General features: G+C 41.4%; 1 protein-coding gene across 6 annotated transcripts in view; it reads right to left on the bottom strand.

The window, feature by feature from the left end:
- The window catches only part of nrxn2b (neurexin 2b), a 692,879-nt gene that overhangs the window by 370,367 nt on the left and 299,371 nt on the right, over nt 1–23,141 (bottom strand). For 5 of the 6 annotated variants that reach the window (XM_071478063.1, XM_071478062.1, XM_071478058.1 and 2 more), the window contains 2 exons: nt 8,025–8,048; nt 199–360 (listed from right to left, as the gene is read on the bottom strand). In XM_071478063.1, the coding sequence (XP_071334164.1) occupies nt 199–360; nt 8,025–8,048 (186 nt within the window). The remainder of the gene's footprint in view (nt 1–198; nt 361–8,024; nt 8,049–23,141) is intronic. The other variant, XM_071478059.1, reaches the window with a different exon arrangement.

Below are 23,141 nucleotides of genomic sequence, written 5' to 3'. Positions count from 1 at the left end.
ACAGATGGGAGATATATCTGCACAGACTGATGACTCTTCAAGTGGCTGCGTCAAAATCAACACAAATGTGTTTGTGCGAGCATGTGTGACGATGACACTATAGCACAGGCGAACACGTTGGGCGTTCTGGTCGCGTGTTTGATCAGCTGCACATGAACTCTGTAGTCACAAACTACACAATCACACAGAGGCACTCACGTCTTTCAGGCAGCCCATGAAGTTGTTGCTGACTGGTGATCCCGGCAGGTCGGCGGTGTTGGGGCTCCCTCCGATGTAGAAGAAGTCATCGGAGCCCAACATGGTGTAATCCTCCTGGGTGTAACCAGTGGTGGTCAATATACCATCCACTGAGATGGTCACCTGGCATAGGCGTGGCCCAAAAGAGACAGATGGAGAAAAGACGGAGGGAGAAAACAGAGCAGCGACAGACAGAAATAGAGAATGACGAGAGAGGAGAGAAATTAGAAGAATGAGGAGGAAAAACAAGGAAGAAAGTGGATTAAACATCAGCGATAGGCGGCGCTGTCCCGCTAAATGGTATCGCTTGTTTGGTTGCTTTTGGTGCCGGTCAGACTGGGGGCTTTCACTCTAGAGTGCAGTTGCTAAGGGAAAAACCAATGGGACAGTGTTGTGCTCACTGTAGGCAAAAGTTCTCTTTAGCCGACTCTGGTTTGAATGACAAAAAGACCAGTAAAATTGTAAGCCATAAAAAATGTAAGCCATAAACAGCCACCCTTTTCTAAACATACTATTTACACACACTGTCAACTATCTAAAGTACACTCAATCAGATGTCACTTGACATCAAGTTCAAAAAATTGATCTTCCAGGTAACACTACTTTTGACATCTCAACATTTCAAACTATCTTCCCTGTTAGTGGCAAAGCTACTCTGCAACATCCCTCGGCTGAACCGGTCCTCATTCAAGGAACTACCAGTAAAAATAACCCCCTTTCAATATTTAATTGCCTCAAGTCTCGTCTTTTGTGCAAGGTTACACATTCTGTTGCTGCACGTTTGATCGCTAACAGAGCAGAAAGCGCCAGGTGGAATCAAACACACAGCCGCAAGCTGATGGTATGAGATAGTGTGGATTGAAGCGCAGAAAAAAGACTTAATATCCCCCAAAAAATCATTTAAAAACAGATGCACAAATGGTACATTTTAGAGGCTCCCTCAGGCTTTTCTGTGAGACTGTCTTTTTTTTTTTTTGGCTCAAATGATATTCCTCAGTAACCTCGTATTACTGGAACTTGACTAACCTGATCAAAGCAGTTTTATCCCACCTTACGTCAGCTCGTGTGGAGACTCTTGTACTGATGTTACACTCGGCCTTACAAGAGCAGGTGAAACAACTGTTATAAATGTTACTCCAGGCCCTACCTTGTCAGTTTAAAGAACACCCGAGGAGTGAATCAATATGAGACATGAGATACACCCGGTTGAAAATTAGAATGCATCTGAAATGATGATAAGGATTTGCTCCACTCAGTTTTACCCAGGAGTCATCACAAATGAAATCGTGTCTTTTTACTTTGCTGTTTAATTGCTGCACTTGATGAAAACGCTAATAAGTATAATTTGGCTGTTTAGTATTACGTAGAGGATGTATTCGCTTTCAGTGCCACGGCTATGCTGCAAAAGTACAAACATCCTGAAAAATAATGCTGTTTGACAGGGAGAGACTTCTGCAGTTAGTGACAAATTTATTGTCTAATTATACTCATAGAGCTGGCCTGGGCAGAAGTGAAGCACTCATGTCTCTGGTTCAACGTCTGTTATTCTGCGTAAACGTACACAGCACAAATGCAGCACTGCAGGGAGCCACAGCCATTTGTTTTTCATTACCTTTGCACACTCAAAAAGTGATGCTAGAACAAACCATCTTCATTTCAGCTGAAGTCCGACTTTTAGTTACATTTCAGTTTTTTACAATGACATGTTGCATATGGTAGCACTTCACTTTCCATGTTGGAATCGAGAGTAACTGCTTTAGCGAAGCAATGAGAAGCAGAAGTGTACAGTAATAGCAGGCTATGAGTCCATGAGACACATTTTCACTTTGAAAAAAATAAAAATATGAAGGGCAGGTCCACGACAGAGAAACCTTAGCAACTGCACTCAACAGATCAGTTGCCCCAGCTGAGTGCTCGTCTTCTCTTTTCCATGGTTGTTTTTGTTTTATCTTTTTTTTTTTGTTTTGTTTTGTCTTTGTTTTTCTTTTATTTGCCGTACTTCCCTTCTTAACAGGGCAACTCATTTTTATGTCTGCTGTTGCTACTTGGTGAGAAAGAGGTGTCATATCGGCACATCGAGCATGAAGAATCTGCGGTTGATAGTGCCTGTGCGCTGGGGTGTTTGGGAAATCTTGGACGGGACGTTCAGCAAGGCCACTTCATTTATCCCACAGTTGACAAGAGAGAGATTAGAGGTGGCTACGGAGGAGACACAGGGGGGGCAGAAGTCTGACAACTTTAAACCATTTTCCTACAGAGTTTGGCCAGAGTCGTCTACCTTTGGCGCGACCTCCTCTCGAAGTGAGGATGTAGGATTTGAGACGTCAGTGGGTAAAGACATAACCTGTGAACCTGACTAAAGCTCTGGAGAACACCAACATATTTTATTGCCAGGTTAGGCTCTTTTTGGGAGGGTTGCTGATGTTACATCAACGAGGCTGGGTGTGCTCACTTGGGGGCCATGAGGGATTAGCATTGGCTAGCTGCCAGACACCTATAAAGTTCCCAACTAAAGAGGGAAGATCGGAAATTAGCAACATATTTGCCCTGTCTTTCTTTCCCGTGCTCTCTCCATCACCCCAGACTCCACCACTTAAAAGGTTCATCAAAGCTTTTAATGCATGCAGTGTTTGAAGCACTGCATGCACCCCCCCCCCCCCCCCCACAGGGACAATATGTCAAAGCACATGCATTATTAGTCCAAAAATAAATAAATAAATAAAATGAACAGAAGCAAAACAAAGTGTTTTCTCTGAGCTAACTAATTATTCACAAGAGTTAGCTAGTCCTTTCTTCAACCAGACTGCACACCCGTCCCGTTGAGCAACATTACAAGCGCTTGCATCACTGGCCGGAGGAGGGAAAGGCTGAAAATATCACAGGTTGATAGTTGACATACCCTGGTTCTCCCAGCCAGGAAGCCATATAGCCTGGAGGAAATTTGCATGCGTTCCCATCTCAAAACATTCACTGTAACATGCAGATGGACTGTTCTTTAACTGAATCCCAATGAGTGAAACATTGAGATTCCACCAGGGAGATTGTGGCTGCTTGTTCCCCCTGAGATCCTGGTAAATCTGATTGAAGCAAAGATGTGGCTAACAGCGAATCACTCCAGCAATCACACCACTTTAGCCCATTGTTTACTGTATTAAAAAAATTTAAAAAATGAAAACTGTGATTTCCTGAGCTGGGAAAACATCTGTAACAGACCTGAGACCTGAATATGGCCTGAAAATAAGTCTTTGTAATTGTGTGATCACAGTTCCCTTCTTGAAATGTGGCCTAGTGTGAGAATCTAAGAAAAAGCATCTGATAAACAGCGATAACTGGCTTAGTAACACTTTTCAAGCATCCTTCTCTGCTTGTTTTCCAGTGTGACGTTCAATAATAAATATATGCCTCTAATAAAAAGTCAAGTCTAAAAATCTCCTCCTTTTATTTGTACCTACAACAAGCAACTAAAACGGCAACACAGAAAAATAATAAATAGGACAACACGTGCAACACAGAGATCTATCTCCAGAGCCCTCGCTGCTGCTGTTGGATCCCTTGATTTTTTTACCCAGCTGCTCTTCAAATACTTCTTTAGCCCGGTACACACAGAAACCAAACAGACCTGGCTGAACTCTGTGTCCCAGATAGCACAGAAAACACAGACCGGAGCTGTGTACAGCTGAATCCACTGTGAAAGGATTGACACAGCTCTGAAGTTCAAACCACGATAAGCATTTCCATTCAACCCGTTCACATGCCGCTGAACCGGCCTCCTGCACGGCCCTGTGGTGGTGGGGGGGATGGTTTCCTTTATGTTTTTAACCTCTGTCGTGTTCCATTAATTTCTCACTTGTGTGCTCAAAAAAAAAACAACAAAAAAAAAACACCAACTACCTGCAGAAAAGCTTTTATGATGGGTCCTCACATGTAAGTGCATGTTCTTTGTGAGTCCTGCTCAGCTGAGCATGTCACTGGCTGGCTCAGTGAGCATGTCTGACTCCATGACTGCAGGCTGCTGGCTTACTGAGGGCCCCATAAAGCAGACCCACTCCTCTCATGAAGTAAACAAGGGTCAAGATGGTTTCAGCTGTCCCAGGGGATCACACTGACCATGCTAAGATTGCACATAAAATGTCTTATTGAATGCAGTGAAGACTGCGTTTTAATTTTAATGTGCTCAAATTGCAAATCCTGTGCTTGGAGATGTATCTGCTTCCCATCTCACACATAACGCTGAGGGCGCATACAGCTCAGCCTCTGTTGCTATTGATGTTCAGGAGCCTTGTAGCAACTCATGAGCTGATGGAAAGAGAAAAAATGATAACTTTTACATTTTATGGTATTTGAAGCCATATCCTGTCAGGCCTTGAACATATACAATGGGAAATAGCTTTGTGTGAGTCACTGACTCTTCCATTCAGGAGCGCAGATCATATTCTACCTTGAATCCCCAAATGCAGTCGTGATTCTCAGCATCCGATCCGAGCCTGTGGTTTCTCTGTCAGCAACTTCTGACTCACATGGCACATTGTCACCAGGTGGGGACACCTGTCAGTACCTTCTTGAACGTGAATGTTACGATCCATGCAGCAAGGTGGCATCAAGCTTACCTTGAAAGTGTATCACTTACCCTCGGTGGCACTACATCTAATTACTGCCAAAGATCTTTTTGCAGGGAGAGATAATGTGTTACATTGTGGATTTCATACAGACCATTACACAGTTAGAGGATCAAACAGGAAGCATGTCATAATAAACTGCTCACACTTCCGCCCCGTCAGTTCAGGTCAAAGCCCGACCGACGGGGAGGAAGGATGCTCGAGAGAGAGAGAGAGAGAGGGGGAAAGAAAGGGCTCTCATCCAGCGGTGGGCTTCGATAGGTGTCTGGCAGCTTGTCAAAATGTGTTGTCGAGGGAGGCTCCTGTCTTTCAATGATAAACCTTTAAACTAAGCTACATCCCTTGGTTAGTAAAGACTGAGGATGAGGGAGGGTTGGGGAGTTTGGCCGTTTTGGTAACAGTTGTGAAGAGTGTGGGGGGAGAAAGGGGAGTGGTTCTTTAGCTGTGTGCCGAAAAGAGTTAAAAAGGGGGTTGGAGGGTGAACGAAATCGGTTAGTACTTTTGTAAGTAAGGGAAAGTCAGACACAAAAATGGTTGTTAGTACAGTTACAACAAAGGTTTGATTCATACAGTAGATTAGTAACACTGTTTTAGTAAATTTAGTGGGAAGAGTAGGTGAGGATTCTTTAAAAGTCCTCTGCAATTTGATTGCTCAAACCAGATCCAGATTTGGACTGAATGTGTTATTTCATGTGACAAGGGTTTGTTTTGGTTAAGAAGAAACAAAATGAATTCCATCCAAGCTAACAGGGTGACACACAAGCCATGCACTTAAATGGAGAGATGACAGGAAGAGTGGGTGTGGAGGGGAGAATTCCATTAGACACCACACAAACAGACCGACTATTAAACAAAAAAAATGAAAAACAGAACAAATAAACCATCTGGCAAGATGCAGCAAAATGGGGAAGGAGTGGGGAAGTAAATTTAATTGCAATGCACAACAACACCAGACAAATGGGGAAAGAAAGAGAACTTTCAATGTTGATTTTTTTTTTTTTTTGTCGTTTTTGGACAAAAATGCAACAGAAAAAAACCCATTGAGACACGTGTACAACAGACTGACACGCGCTGGGCTAGAGCAGCATTTAACACCCTGTGAGGATGCTGGCGTGAGGACGTTCTAGCCAATAGAGACATGCAGACAGGGTGCAGGAGTACGACCACTGGATACTGTCAGTTTGGTGGTGGGAGTGGGACAGGATGGGACCGATGTCACCAATCACGGATGAAGTCAACGGAAATGAGAGGGTTTTTTAAAGAATAGGGAAAACTGAGAGGGGAGAGGAGACATCTGTGTCTTGGTGAACAGAGCAATTATGATCACAGTGGTAGGACATGTCCTCCACAATATTGGGCCCACAAAAAAATATATTTTTTGCAAAGTAGTATTTCTTTCAGTTAGCTCAAACTCAAACTAGTTTACCTTTTAGTTTTCTCCAAGTCATGTGCGCCAGATTTCTTCTTTGGAGCACCTCTATTCACCTAGAAAATTTAAATCTGTCTCCCCTCTTTACTTTTTCCCTTTTTTTTGTTTCAAGATAGGGTGTGAGGTCATTATTCATTTTAGTAAGTTAATTTTGAAGTTAAACTCATACAAATAAAAAAATATATACATAATAATAATAAAACAAAATCAAATAAAGAAAACAACAAGAGGTGTGGCTAACATGTTTTATGGCCGTATTGATTATATTAGGACAATTGATATATGTATGTATATATGTTAGCCATGATATATACATATACATATATACTCAATGCAATCTGTATATCAAAAACAGAAACAAAATTAAATAAAAGAGAGAGAGAGACTGGGGAGGGGGGTTCAAGTCTCTTCATGCAAGGGGTGAGGCCAGTTAGTGTTAATGAAGGGTCGATCGCACACAGTTCAGATTTTCCCAGGCAGTTCCCTTCATGGTCTGCGTCAATGGGCAGAGAGCTTCAGTTATTGATTGGAAAAGTCCAGTGAAAGCAAGTAAGTCTGATAACAGCTACATGCCACGGGTGGTCTATAGTTCATTCAGTCTAATAACAGGTTTTAAAATAAGATTGCAGTTTTTTTCTTTTTTTTAATATATAATTGTGTGCATGTGATTTTGGCAAACATCACCCAGTCTGCAGTTTAACACAGCTGCAATTGCTGTTTTATTTTCAATAGTGACCTTTCATCAGTGCTTTTGGTTTGATAATTTCTGCACCGGAGTTCAGGGGACTATTGACACATTAAAGCACTTTATTAAGTGTGCACATGTGTGCGTGTGTGTGAGAGAGAGACAGAGAGTGTTTCCAGATGCAGGTCTGGGAACAGCCCCATCTTGATCATAAATCAGCCTAAGGCCGCTAATGGGATCAAGCCCTCATTTGATGCCTACTTTACAGTGGGGGCTTTGGCCACTAAATCAAGAGTTGTAAATACTCTTCATGACTCCATAAACCACAGGATGGCGAGCTGGGATAACAGGTGGCTCCATAACAGGCTGAGCAGTACAACTGAGGCAACACAGAAAGATGTCTCCTCAGTGCCATTCCTCTTAAGTTGTTAAAAAAAAGTTGGAAAAATGAATGAACAAAAAGTTTATTTTTTTTATTTTTACTTCCTCTCACTGGAGTTTCCATAGTCGGCTGTTTGTCTGCTTGAGAAGTCTGCTGCGTACGCTCACTTAATAGGGTTTGTCTAAGAAAATAAATCAGGAGGAAACAAATTTATAAAAAGTAAAGGCAACTCTTAACGTTTTTCTAATGCTCAATTGAGAAAATATCTTGCATTATGATTCTTTATTTCTTCATACGGATAGTGTTTGAAGTCAAAGAATAAAATAACAAAAAAAGAACAAACGAAAAGAAAGAAATAAACAGCAAAACAAATCAAATCTTAAAATCTAAATTTATGTAATTTGCTGTATGTTTTTGGGCAGACCTCGTTGGATGAACACGTTAAATCTTTTCAGGAAGGGGAGAACTGGATGGCAATAAAAAAAAGCAATAACATATATATAGAGAGGGCTAAACGAAAAACAGAGAGGTGGAGTTTTTCAGCTACCTTGGAATTGATGGCGGATTGTACTTTCAGTAAAGCAAACAGAATAGAAAAAGGTAACGGAAAACCCAGGGCAAACCAAAGTATAAGACAATTAGAATGATATCTACCATATAATGCAGTTTGTTTACCATAGCGTGTCCAATGCCTGCGTGCTTCAGGAGAAAACAGGGGGAGGAGAAAGAAAAAAATAATAATGACAAACCTTAAACTCAAGAAAACACACCTCAACCCCAAAAAATGGGAAGGAAAGGAAAAACAAAAAAGAAAAATCGCCTTTTGCAAAAGCAGCTCCTCCTTTTCATAGGCGACTCGATTCTAAGCAAAAAAAAAGTAATGTAATAGTAAAATACTGTATAGGCTGTCTCAAAAAAATGAATCTTTCCTATTGTTTATGTAGTAAAACATCCAAATAAAGAAATAAAGAAAGCAATCGTCTAACTATTTTTGATTTAAAGGGTCGTCTACAAAATAAAATCATAAAGAAAAAAGAAATATAAAAGGATAACAATACATTTGTTAGTATGTAAGTCGCAAGAAGTTAAGTAGAGAAAACAACAGATGGTTCACATTCCGTGAATGACACAGTGTTAGTCGTTGAAATCATAAAAGGTAAAGGGAAAAGAAAAATTCACCAATGAAAAGAATCAAATTGGAAGAATTCTGAAGCTTGTTGTTAGTAAAAGAGACAAGAGTTAGCAAATCAACTTCCACAGAGGGGACTTGGGGAGTTTTGATGGGGATGTTTGTTTTGGAGTGGGGTTAGGGAATGAGGGAAAAGTACATCAGTATTAGTATTCATCTGACAGGCTTGCTGGCTGTGGGGGTCTACTCCTTTTTTTCAAAATGGCGGTCTTTAGCATTGGGCGAGGCCAATCATGTTTTTGTGACTTCAAAAGGTGCAAAAATCCCCCTAAGCAAAATGTCTCCACGGTGTAGTCATTAAGGGGCTACTGTGACATATGCAAGAGAAAACACCCCCCTCCCAAAAAAAAGTAATTATTGCATTGGAACAATGAACAATTATGGTAAAGTCTACAGTGCATTTCCAGTTTTAAAGGCAGCGATGTGGGCATTTGGGAAAACAGGATTAATTTAGCCTTCTTGAGCAGGAAAGAAAAAAAAAAAATAGGCTGACGGATAGAGAAGGGCAAACATTCACTGAGGGTTGTGGAATCTGCAGCATCCTGAAAGAGAGAGAAATGTCCATTTAGTTCTTTAAGTCATTTCCACAACTAACGGCAATGCTTGTCGTCCCTGGGAGGAGAAAAACATACAAAATAGAACATAAAATGAAAAGAGGTCATGACACATATCCTCCTCCTGTCACTGTTTTCAAAGATCTCATTATTTTTGAGCAGAGCGAGTGAATATGTACAATTTGTATCTTAAGATGCTGTCTCAGGTCTCAAAGCTGTGGCATTAAGGCTCTAATGGGCAACTGATGGCAAATGGCAGCGAGAAGGGTGAAAGATCTATCCCAAAGATGTGCCCTGAGTTTTCCCTCTGGACGGAGTGGACATCTAGAGGACATCTTATCTTGATCTGAGAGTTGAAATTTGTCAGCTGCTGTGGGTGAGCACATCTGACAAAACGGAATATGGACAAAAAGGGGGAATCTGTGGGAGCCGGCATATTGGGAATGGGGGCATTTCTGGACTGGGATTCCGGTTTGTGATTTCAGCTGTTGAAAGGATCCAATTTTACATCAAGTTCTTCAAGATCTTGTTCAGTGCAGTTTAAACAATTAATTGCAAAGCTCCAGGTCAGGCAGTCGAGATAGATGAAGAGATAAATGTTTGTGTAGGAATCTGCATTTAGTTGAAATGTTGTGCAAATAAGTCGGAAAGTCTGTCCCTTGTACAGTGGGTGCAGAACTGCGGGTGTGTGTGGGGGGGGTGGGGGGGTGGATTAGTATGTGTTTGTGCCATCTGTGTGGGAGCTGAGTCTAAGCAGCAGCCATAAACAGAGTCCTCTCTCTGGGGCTAACCGGCTGATTTGAAGCTTCATGGACGCCCACTCCTTGATCCGGGGTCATGTTAAAGTACTGTCACCAGTCAGCCACTTTGTCTAATGACTCCTCTTAATCCATTAAGTAGGTAAATAAGATTCAACGGTGGGTGTGAATTTGCATATCCACGCCGCGCTGCACCTCCCTTGTCTCTGAGCTCACGAAAACAACAGCTGATACATCAAAGAGTGGATGTGATAGGAGGCTTGAATAACTGGAAGCCCGACAGTGGTTTATTAAGTTAGACAAATGTATCCTTACAAAGGTGACATTGACTGTAAGCTCTTCAAAACTCATTCAAAGACAGCCTGGGATATGGCGAGGGGCAAAAGAGAAGGGAGATTATTAAATGCAACATTTTGAATTCTGTAAGTTTTCAGATCCCTTGCGGGCATTTGATGTCTGGATTTTGAACTCATCCCTCTCTCTCTCTCTTCCTGTGCTTTGACAGAGGAGCCCTGGGATGGTTGTGAAAAAAACGTATCCTTCAAAAAAATTGCTAATGGTCTTTGAAATGACACGATAAAGTGATGGCAGCGAGTGAAAAGATGGGTGGCGGGAATGAAAGGCAGAGATTACATTTGGACTTCTGTGTGCGCAGCGGCTGCATAATCCCCTGTAATGAGTGAGCGTACAGATGTGTGTCAGTCTGCACCGGCCTTTCTCAGCTGTTTCAAATGTAGTGACCACAAAGCCTGCTACTGTTTCCAACATCGAATCAACTCACATGTAAATTCCGACATTATTATTTGAATTGGCTGTTTTGCAGTTCGCTGAAACCGACCGGTTCGCAGCACCGCCTGTACTCATGTAGCTTCGCCGGTTTACTGTTGATGTTGTACGGCTTACAGTGAAATGATCAGTGCGACATTGGTAAGGAAGAGTGGATGAAGCTAATGGTTAGCCTGCTCTGTGACTGTGCTAAATCCCACCTTATCTTATATTAACTATCAAACACAAACAGACAAGATCATGGAGGTGGTTTACGACTGGGTCAATCAAAAGAAGATCAAATGAAACCTTTGACATCACAGGCAAGTGTTAAGTGTTAAGATTTACTAGCAATGCATTGTCCACGATGGAGACTCACAGCGCGTCTGATGACATCCAGCCAGTGTTCATATTTGTTATTTTGATGCAACATAGGAAGCATGTCGATTATTAAAACTCTTAAAACGAATTAAAACGTCACAATCCTTGGGGACACAGGTGGTCCGTGAGTTTTATTGTAATGATTAATTGGTCCTTGGTCTGAAAAGGTTTGAGAAACACTGGTCTACACAGTTCTGTGAGAGAACAGCATGTGCATTTGAAAAAAAGGGCAGGTTTTTTGATTTTGATTTCCCTGAGCAGGTCTTTGTGAAGAGTTCAGTCTGGGAGGAAAAGAAAAACACATGAATTTGGAATTTGTGTATGCAAAACCTGAATTCAGCGAATGAGGGAATTGAATAAGTTCTTTGTTACATTGACTTGTCATGTTGATTTCTTAATCTTTGGTGTCTTAATGAAGCTTAGTGGGTTGCAGGAAACAAACTGTGACATCTAAGTTTATCTGCACCATAATAACCTTTCACTGAAAAGCAATACAAGGAGTTTGACTGGGCTGATTTGAAAAGTGAGAAGCAGAAAGTGCTTTATGAATAAAACTCCCTGACTGGAAAGAAATGTAGCAAACTGAGCCATTGAAACTGATGTGTGAATGTAGATGTGTAGAAGATCTAGAGGCGTAGCTGCTATACAAGCCAGACTTTTTTTTTCTGCAGGCTCGAGAACTGTAAGTACCGCTGAACTGTTGCTCTATTGTCAAGACCAATCGTGCAGAAAATTAAACTTTTGTCCTGTTTTTGTTATCAAACGGGAGACAGAATGGCCGGGTAAGTAGTTGGTTTCAAGGGTTTCTGTCACGATTTGTACTTCATGACGGAAAAATGCAGGGCATCTCCGACAATAACAAACCACATGAAATGAATCCCTCCTTATCCCTGGCAGAGAGCATCCCTGGACAGCAAAAGTGTCTCAATGAGAAGGATAGCAGGTGCAGTATAGAGGAAATACAGTGGACTGATAACAACTGAGAGTGCCAAAAGATAAATATGAATAAATATGTCAAGGGATTATGGAGAAAAAACAACTCCAGTACATGAGAATAGGAGCAGAAAAGGGAGGCATGATTATCCAAAACAGACCAGCTTGCCCCTTTTCTGTCCTGCTAATTTTACTGTCTTACAGTAAATTTTCTCTTCCTCTCTGTACTTGTTCCAAATTTGCCTCAAATGGAACATGCCTGGAGCTCCCTGCTGTGACAAGCCCATCACCCTCTCTGTAATTGACCCATGAGGGAAAAATGAAGGCTGCAGATACCGATGTTTGCTGATGGAGGATAAAGCGCCCAGTCATGTAAACAACCACAGGCCCAGACAAACAACTTTGTGCTGCATCTGTCCCAAAGGGCCCCCTGGGCTAAGAAATCTTTATATATTAAATACTGGGGGATGAGCTGCTTAAGGGGGGGGGGGGGGGGTTGGTACTGTTAACAGACTAATTCACTGTCTTTGCTCTGCAGCTGTGAGTGGTGAAATAATTCATGTGGCTCTGTCAGCGTGCACAGAAGACCTGCGGGATGCTGGCTAAGATGTAAAAATGATGTTTTTGTTGAGCTGCTGATCTTTTACACACTCGTCACCGTTGGACGTTACTGAATTGCGGCCACCAGCGAATAAGCTGACTAAATATTTAATGGCAAAGCTGTGAAAATGATCAATGACTAGTGCAGTGCAGCCAAGATTCCCAGTCCAGATAGATTTATCATTGTGACCGAGACTGTTCTAAGACTGATGACCATTCTCCTATAAATTTCCAATTTGGGCCTTTAGAAAAAAAAAAAAAGTGCTCAAAGTGATATTGTGGGATAGTATTATGGGCCAGGAGGGAAGGGAGGAGGTACTATTTGTCATCAGGCAGAAATTTCAGTGTGAATTAATGATTAGTGTCACATGAAAATTCAGTGTGTGTTGTAAACATCTAAGTACAAGCGGGATCCATATTATATACACATCTACGTGTCTGGCGGAGTAATTAAGCATCGGTGGTGTATGAAGCTGTCCTCGGTAACACAGACACTCTGTGGGTGACCCTGTCAGACAGAGTGGAGCTGGGCTTCAATTCAAAATAGCTCTTTCAAGGTACATTTGGTTCCGCGTTCATTCCAATCATCCGGCATTCACTCCAGTCCGCCTCTCTCTAAGTCTGGCTCCAAGTAATGGAAACTGGCAGACAGGCTTCAGGTGCAAATATAAATGTCACTGCAATTACAGTGGAGAGGAGTCTGCAAACAAACAGCGTGCGAGGGTGTATGCTCCTGTATGGCTATGTGTGCATGAAAATTGCGGTAGGACATATTGTGTATTCCAATGCAGACGGTCATAATTTTCTGTCTTTTCCTCTGTGGTGCTTCCCGTCATCCTCATCTCTATTTTCCCATCTGTGACAGACTGGCTCTCTCTTCGAACAGTGGCCCTTCTTTCTCTTTAGGTTTCATCAGGATGTGGCCAAGTTCAACGTCAAACAAACAAGCTGCAAACTGCAGAGACTATAAAATGTGAGAGGAAAGATTATTTAAATACTGATCAACTGCTTTTGCAGTGTCCCTTAGATCCTTCTACGGGTTGATTTCATTATACCTCCGTACAAAATAAACCACGTGACGTAAGCTGTGTCCCAATTCAGGGACCACATCCTTCAGAGGATCTGAAGGATGCACACTGCCCGAATGTTGAAGCTAGTGAGTCTTAAAACTAGTGAAATACACTAAACTTTTTCCTACAGGCAGATGGCTCGTCTAACTAGAGAAGACATTGCAATTTAAGAATTCAAAACACATTGGGAAAAAAAGATAAACTGTGCAGTTACCTTTTATTTCTATCTCCTGAGCTCTTATAAGTTTTGATCCAGAGTGTAAACGCACAGCTATAGCAGCTGAACATGAATATGCATGCTTTAGAGAAAAAATATCTTGGTTTTTGTAATTGTTTAGATTTTGTATGCACTTGTGATTGCACTTGATCAAAAATAATAATAATAATAATGTTACAGCTCATACAAAATAACAAATTACCTCTTACCTACATAGCACAAAGTATTAAGCCTCAAGACTGGAGGTTTATGTCACTAATTTTTACAAATGCATGCAGAAATCCTAGCACTTTGTGGTATTGCAGACTGATGTGCCTTTCCTTTCAGCTGGTCTAGTTGGTGTTGTTAAGAGTTAGAAATTTAAGAAGGCACAAACTGACACAAGAGTATAGAGGGAAAATTGAGGGACAGCACTTTCCCCATTTGGATGCAGGTAGCGGCTAAGGATGATAATCGTTTCCACATTGATACTGTTTTACAACAGACTTTCACACAGATACAAAATGCCATAAACAATGTTCACTGCTAGTCTTTCTTTTACAATGCCGCCTCTCCTCCGCTCTCTCTCTCTCTCTTCTGAAGTCGTCCGTCCTGCTGACTTGTCCTGTGCTCTCCCTTAATCTCTTCCTCAAGATCTCACCTGTTTCTCTCTTGCCAGCATTTTATTGCCTGTTTCCACCTGTTTGAATGTGCTAATGGCTCAGAGATTTGTTATCTGATACCAGCTCTGCGAGACAGAGGAATGAATAAAGATGAAAGTGCCAGAGCAGGTAGTGGCAAATGAGGCTGATGAGTGAGCGAGCGAGGGAATGCGGGCAGATATGCTAATGCAGTGGAAATGCGATGCAAATGAGCTTCTTTCCCCTCAAATGCACAGAACCTCTGCATGTCGGTATCAAACAGCTGGGATGGTGTGTTAGCATGAGGTGGTTGAAGTTTTTTTTTGTTTTTTTTTGCAGCAATGTACAGGCAAAAGCTGTATTTTAGGTATTGACCTCTGATCAGCATGGGGAACAAGGCACAGAGGGATATATGTAAATAAAAATTTTCCAAATGGAAATCCAGATGAGGACAGCGCCTCTCGGCACGGCTGGAACACATTAGGAATACTTAAAATGTCATTGGCGGTAAACTGAGGAAGGATTACAGGGGTGTTAGCATGTCATTATATACATCACACAAATCCACTACTCTCCTGCCTGCCTTGAATAGCAATACCTATTTTTCGCCATGAAAATGCATCACTATGTGTGCTGGCAAAGCCGAGCACTCTAAAAAGGCCTTTTTCAATTTGGCCGCGGGAGGTTGAATCTGTTATTATGCTAAACGCATTATGCTGACTTGATTGAGATGTTAACATGTGAATGATAAGAGCTAATCCACAAGATGTGTATGGAGTGGCCATGACATTTAAGCCTAGGGTTCAAGATTAAAATTGCACTGAAGTCACTGATTAAGTTAATATGGCTCTTTTGCTCAGTAGGTTAACCCAATTATTCTGCTCGGTTTGTATTTTTCTTGTTGCACTTGTCAAAGCACCGAAGCATGAGTTTTTCTAACACCCCTACCTTGCAATTCAGGGCTTGTCAGACATTCTTTTATCAATAGTATCAGAGCGTTTAACTGGAGGACTTGGTCGCATTGAAAGGGTTAATGCAACTCCTGGAGTACTGCAGGCAGGGACGATTCACTACCCAGCAGCATAGCAGACGCAGTTGCTAAGTGACAAATTGCCAGCAGGAACGGACAAGAGACAGAGCGAAAATGAGAGAGAAAGGGAGGGGACGATGAGAGGGAGAGGAATTGATTGGCTCTCTCTTAGGAATTCTTAGCTGCCTCCTGGAGGAAGGTTGCGTTGAGATGGGTGGGAGAGGGGGGGTGGGCTGATGGAAGGGGGAGGGAGGGTAATCGCAGCTGATCATACCTTCACAGAAATGGATGAAAAACAATCTGAGCAAGCGAAAGAGGTAGAGATACCACAGAAATGAGGAGGGGTGTGTGTAAGCTTCCAGCATCGATTGGAGGGGAGGGCTGATGTACTCATCCCTGTGTCTCATATGAAAAATGGTACACCAGTTACAACATGACTCTTAAACATCTTAGGAACAGGGATTACAACATATACGGGAGTAAATGATAAAAGACGGGTTTAAAACACTGCAGTAGATTTAGAAATTCCTCATTAATGCTTTTGCCTGTAGACGATCTCACAACACTAATAAATGACGATTCTCCCTGATGAATCTCTCACCCATGACAGCAACTGAGCTGTGACACTGTTTCATTTTCAAATGACACTAGTATTTGGGTGGAAAGCCTTTTTTTTTTTTTTATCAAATATTTTCCATTCGCTGACTTGCTCTATTCATATGCATAAAAAACATAGAGTAGTTGAGTGAAACAGCATGCGCAGCATTGTGTGAGAAGGTTGCTGTGTGGATGTGAATACATACAGCTAGATAGCACCATTTTTTTTTTTCATATGGGAGACACGCGTGGAGGCTGGAAGAAGTTGTGAATTTGATGTGGTGTGTGTGTGTTCTCTGAATAACTCTGTTGGCCTTATTGGTTTTTATCTAATGTTGCCTTGCTGCTTGTGTGTGTGTATGTGTGTGTGTGTGTGTGTGAGGTTTTATTATCCATTATTGACAGTGAGGGTGTGCTTTAGCCTCCACAGTCATAAACAGCTGAATGCATGCCTGTGGATTCACAACGACCTCAAATTTTTTTCTGCCTTGCACAGTGGTGTTACTCATGTGCTTTTTTTTTTTTTTTTTTGTGGTTTACATTAAAGGTCCCATATTGTATAAAGTAAGATTTCCATGTCTTTTTGTGATTATCAATCAGGTCTAGGTTCTATATTAATACTGTGAAAGTATGAAGTATAGTATGGAGTTCTCAGTCCACAGAGAAATGCACACAGCATGTACACTTCTGGAACTTTGTGATGTCACAACAAAGCAGTCACTGCTTTCGGCCACGCCCCAAATGTCCAACCTTGCAGGATTTGGTTTCTCTGAGTGTTTTCCTCAAATCTGCTTTATTTTTGTTCAATCTCTCAGAAAACACTCAGCCAATCAGAAGAGAGACTCAGAGCCTCTCTTCTGATTGGCTCCATGACCTGTTGTTACTAGTGCTGCAGAAAGAGGCCTGAGAGAGGGGATGTTAAACTACACTGAGATGGTTTTTTTGTAATGAAAACCACAAATATATCTTATATCTAATATAACTATATCTAAGGAAATCAACACTTAAGTAAAACAACAGAAAAGTGTGAAATATAGGACCTTTAAAAAAACATCAGAAACTAACTTCCTGCGTAATAGTCATGATTCTTTGTTTTGCCTCAATCAAACAAAGTAAAGCATTGCTGCTGTTACCAGAGAGGTACAACACGACACTTTCTGTGCAGTAGGAGACGGCAGAACAACAAATATAAAAGGCTCCTAAGAGACTGAATCACTAGTGTGTTACATCAATCTCAGCTCCAGCAAAACAAACATTTATATTTGCATTTCTCTATAGTATCTCCAGGCTGTTTATTCCCTAAGTAATTAAAAGAAATTTGTTTTCTCAACACTGCAGCGCCTCAGTGGATTCCGATACGGTTCACAGTGGTCAGCGTATGTGTAACATATTATGATTCTCAACGTGACCTTCGCTGAACCCAGTGCAGATGCAGATCAAAGCTCTGCCCTGCTCCAGATGAACTCAAGGCCAGTAGTTCAACCTCAGGGCTGTGCATCCAGCACTAAGAGAATATGAAAAAATCAGTTTGATCCATTCACGAATCCAATAGCTGAATCCAAGGCCTGGTTATATTGAAAAGAGATGTGCGAGGGGTGGGTGGACTTAAAGAAAATCAAAGTAGACAGAAAGTGAGAGTCAGCCAGAGACAAGGGAAGGACCCATGATACTGTAGGTGAGAGAGGAAAAGGGTGGGAAGGGGGGACAGTGATACAAAAAGGAAAAAATGGGTAGTAAAAAAAAGAGAGATATTGAGTTCAAAGGTCTCTCTCTCTAGATGCTGGCTATGCTACTGGCCTAGTTGTGTGACACAGTGGATGTTGAATCTTTTGCTTGGAAAGTGACATTGGGGAATTCAATGAAAACTTGCCTCTGTTCTCCTTTTCACTGCACGGAACAAACTGCTGTCTCCCTCCCAGTGCTCCCCCAATCCTCCCATTGCTCAGATACTCCTTTAGTCTCATATGGCAGCACTGCACTTCATTTCTCACTCTCTGTTGTACACACACAGCCGCTCTTTCATTGTCACGAAAAAAAAAGAAAAAACACTAAAATACAAGCATGTACTTCCTTTCCCCCACCAATGTGTGTCTCATGTTTCCTCTGACTGCCTGCATTGTCCTGTGGGAGCCGGGGTGTCTGTTGAGCATACAGACAGACTGTTGTGATGTGAGGCTGTTCTGATTGTTCCAGTGATCACCAGCGTGGAAAGTTAGCCCTTCAAGAATACATTAGTATATAGATTACTGTATTCCTGCATCCCTGTCTTTCCAGTCGATCGGAAGCAGGGCATCCGACATATTTTACTGGAACTGCATTGCTGCAGTCTGAGCAAACCATGGAATGGGTTTATATTAATGATTATATGAAGTGAAAATATTATAGAGGCCAAACACCACAACAAAAGCTGTGTGATGTTAATTCTATGGTCAACTAACTACTACTAACTACTAACAAACTACTATTTGTTTATATTTTCTATAATATTTTTTCCCATTTCTATTGTAAATATTTTATTAAACCTGACCTACATTTATCTTTTTTTTAAGATATTTTTTCTACTTACTATGTTTATCGTTATGCACCAAAACACCACAGCAAATCCCTTTTTTGATTTTTTTTCTCTCGGAAAATATATATTTTTTTAATCTTTTATATATTTTTTCGCTAGCCTTTCAGGGCTTCCGTAGGTCAGCTTTACATTACACAGCAATAACGAGCACTAAAAAGTGATTTTCACCAGGTGATGGTGAATGTATACACTGCCCATGTCATTAAAAAACAGGCACGACTTTACCACTGTGCCTCTCTGAACAAAAGTGGTTGCCTTCCATTTTTTTGTATCAAGCTACATCAACAAAAAAAAAACAAAAAAAACCCAAAACAAAACAAAACAAAAAAACAACTGTGTATAACCAATCATGCTATTTAACGCCGAAACATCAGTGTGTAATCACAGTTTACTTGTGTTCTACACACCGTGCAGATGTTCTGCTGGTCTTGATACTGCTGTTTCTTTTGCTGGTTAAACTTTTAAATGCTATGAAAAATATTGTGTGAGTGTGTGACAGAAGAGAAAGCCGATAAAATAAATCTGGCATTCAATTTAATGCTCCCGTCTCATTGGTGGCAGTGATATCAGAATCTGTGAACAAACCCAATGTTTAAAGGCAAGACAGTAACATGCAGACGTTCACTGAACATCAGCCTCTAACTCATCTGCACTTGCTCTGCTGCTACTTTTGCAACACGCACACAAACTGATTGACCGACTTGGAGTGGCTGTTGTGACTGTAATGGGTATGAGCGTAATAACACAGGCGCCAGTGGTTTTACTTTCTGTCCGAGGTGTTTTCAGTTGAATTGTGGCTGAGTTTTCAGTTGTCAGTGTTAAAAGTAATACAGCAGCATGTGGTTTGTGTCTGTGTCTGCAGGGACTCTTGAGTGGGAAGATCAGAAAATAAATACTCAAAAATAATGTTCAAAATAAAAAAAAAAACATGCAGTACTCCCTGCATGCACTAAGAGAACAACCTTAGCTTCTACATGTACACTGACTGGTGTCCTTGCACACTCAATATTTGACCTATTTTCACCATGCGCTCTCTTTCTTGCAGTGTATCAGATATATCTATCATTTCCCAAGACACCCTAACATCAGGGCTTCCATCTTTGTCTTTGCCCTTCTTTCTGCAGGGTGTTTGGACAGTGTGTGTAATCCCTGAGGAAGGAAAGGGCAAGGATGGTCACCGGTGTTGTCTAGTCTGTAAGATGTCCATGAAGGTAGAACATCATGTCAGGCAGAGCAGAGGGATGAGAGGAGGTGAAGGTGGGATGCCTCGCTGCTTATGCTAACCAATGTGTGGAGTGAAGTGTTGGAAGAGTGAGGATGTGTGTGTGTGTGTATTGCGGTGTGGGGGGGCGGGTCACTTGCACTGATGAGAGGTCAAGACAAGCATCCTTGCCGTACACCAGAGGGATTAGCCAGATTTTTTAAAACCTGAACCACTTTCCACATGCACACTTGCAGTACTGCCAGATGCCACCAAGGGGAGCTCTGAACCTGTGATCGTTTGTTAGCCGCACAGCACACTCACGTCTCCCCAGCCCTCCCTTTTCTCGGTGGAGAGTCCCTATCACCTCACCTAATTCTGTCTGCTTCATTTTATCCTGCACAAAGCTGACAAATTCATAGGTCTTGTGGAGAAAGATGGCGGATATACATATACACAGAGTCACAGAGAGAGAGAGACAGAGAGAGAGAGAGGTTTGTGAGAGCTCACGGGCTTTACTTATTTTGGAGCTTACTGATGCAATGGTAGATATGGATGACGTTAGAGGAGCCACTAAGAACAACAGACAGAGAGTGGATGAGACTTTGGAGGCAAATGGGACTGTACGATAACCTCAGCTGGATTTCAATGCCTGTCTTGCAAGACTGCAGGGTATTTTTAAAGCAAAGATATCACATTGGCTACAACGGGACGAGCAGCAGAAAAACAACACCGTGTCTTTGTGTGGCTGCTCTGTTTAGATTTTCAGTTGTATTTAAAGATTAGATGATGTAATTAACGGTCTAAACTGTGCCAAACAAGATAGGTAGGAGGGACAACAGAAGGATGCTGATGATCTGGACTTATTATGCATGGTCACGCTTAATCTGAAAAAAGGTGCTACTGAATAGAAGAGACATTGATGTTTAGAGTATTTAGATTAAAAAAAAAAAAAAAAACACTAATGCGCATTGGTTGCTATGTGAATATGTTCTGAAACTATACAGCATACAGGGTGTGCACAAAATAGCAAGCAGATATACATTATAATCCAAATTGCAACAAAGGCTTTGCTTAGCTTGTTGTGGTCAAGTTTTGTAAGACTGTCATGAAAGTGTAACTCTGGCCATCTTTGGAAGCTGTAGTATGTAATGTCTTTGTACTGGAAAGCATAGCATGGAGGTATTATATAAGAGAATAATGACATTGTTCTTCTTTTTCCATTTAAAACCTTCAGTACTATACACATTTTATTGCTTATATGAATTATTTCAGTTTCTTGAGGTATTCCTGATTATTAAGCTATAACATTTCTTTAGTTCAAGATTAGTGATGATATAATGTAAAACAAAATGAAAAAAAAGTGTTAAAATTATATCCATGGATTTTTGTAAGGATATGTGGCCTTATGAGTTCAACTTCACATTTGTGAATCTCAAATAGTAAATGTAAATGCTCATGTGTTCCACGAGACCTCAAAGCACTCAAGTGCTCATCGATCAGCTGGATATCAGTCGTATCAATGCAATGTAAACAAAGGGTCAGAGGTGGTCAATGACATCGATGCCTCGCTCCTTGTGTCTCTCGGTGTTGATGGTCCATTGTAAATCTAGAGAGCTCTTTAACATGTAGACTTCCTGTTTGGTCAATCAGGGTAATCCGCCGGGGATTCGCTCTGCAAGTTAATGGAGATCGCCTGGACGGCATGGCGAGTGCAGGCATATGATATCTGCATGAAGTTCAGTCGAAGATTTTCAGAGCTCTTGTTTTTTTTTATCTTTAGGAAAACTCTGTCTAGAAGGTAGATAAGAGTTCCACATTTATTTTCAACACTAGCATAGATGTTTTTAGTTTTTTTCCCCCAAGAACTTCAAGAATAAATAGAAACAACCTTAACATGACTAGATGTGCTTGTTGGTTTCAATAAGCAAATATGACATGAAATTAATAAACTTGGGATGAGGGAGTTTTAAAATGCCAAATAAGGTTATGCTCAGTACATAAACAAGACACATTATAGATACTGAAGTGTTCAAACTATATTAAATAATGTGGCGGAGGTAACATTTAGTAACTGAGAGTTCTGTACTGCTCGAATTTGACTAACATTTTATTTTCCCATCAAAATCCTTGCAGTTATAGTGCATCTTACTGTAGTGATGGCGGACTGACCAAAGATCAGATTTATCAGGTTCTTTCCCTGAGCCACTGGAATCAGGCAGCAACAACAAATTTATCAGTTGTCAAATTAATCTTTCTTTCTTTCTTGTGGTGCATGTGCAAATACACAGCCTAAGTTTAGATAAGACTTGGCAGAGGGAGACCATTTGTTCTATGGTTTTTACATATCCTCTTTACATAGTCTCCTCATCCTCGCTCGTCCTCATCATCATCTGCCTCTACTGTTTATAGCCTACTCTCAAAACACTCAACCCAGCCAACCATGAGAGCCATGACAGTGGAAGAGCCGTCCACGGGACTCGAGACGAACAAAACTGGTCGGTGACAGGAAGCTCGCTTGCTGAAATGCTGACACCGGCAGGTTTTCAGCTGATCCCATAAGCCATTGTAATGTTTAAGTGCATCGAGAAGATCCTGCTCACGAAGAAAGGCTGCGGCTTATAGATAGACTTGTGCTTTTGTGTATCTAAACTGTTATTTAAGAACATAATGCATGCTATAAATAATGAATGAGGAGACATAGTATTGAGAGAGTGGCTCAGTAGCAGTATTACTCAAGTACAGTAGGCTACTCGCTTGCCAAATGTTATCATGAGGTTATCACAGTTCTCAGCAGGTTTGAGTCATCAACTGATCTCACGAGCTATTGTGTTGTTTTATGAGTCTGCTCATGATAACCTGTACAAATTAACAACGGAAAAGTAGTATTTGATGCAAAAGTCACGGCAGTCATGTAATTTTCTGTCTGCAGACTGTTATTTATGAATGAACTATATTCATGCCACAAACAGGCTGTAGGCAGAGGAGCGTGTCTTGGTTACTCAGTACTATCTTGCAGAGTGTAATGCTGCGCCATAGCGACCGTAAAATCGACCAATCCCACAAGCCACTGCAATGAGCGTACCGTGACTTGTATGCTACTCAGTTGCCGAATCGGTTCTCACGGTCCTCGGCAGGTTTGAGTTGTCGGCCGATCCCATGAGCCATTGCGATGTTTTATAAATGACAGCGTAGAGCTGACTTTGCCAGTAAAGCAGTGCAGTGTACACACCGGCAGCATTTTATACACAAGTCATCAACTTAGTTATGTGACCCTATGACAGACGGATGATTTGTAATATATA

The sequence above is a fragment of the Trachinotus anak genome, unplaced genomic scaffold, assembly GCF_046630095.1.
Source record: "Trachinotus anak isolate AG129_WGS33_773 ecotype Australia unplaced genomic scaffold, CSIRO_AGI_Tana_v1 ptg000005l, whole genome shotgun sequence".
Classification (NCBI taxonomy): Eukaryota; Metazoa; Chordata; class Actinopteri; order Carangiformes; family Carangidae; genus Trachinotus; species Trachinotus anak.
This window is presented reverse-complemented; position numbering and strand designations above follow the sequence as displayed.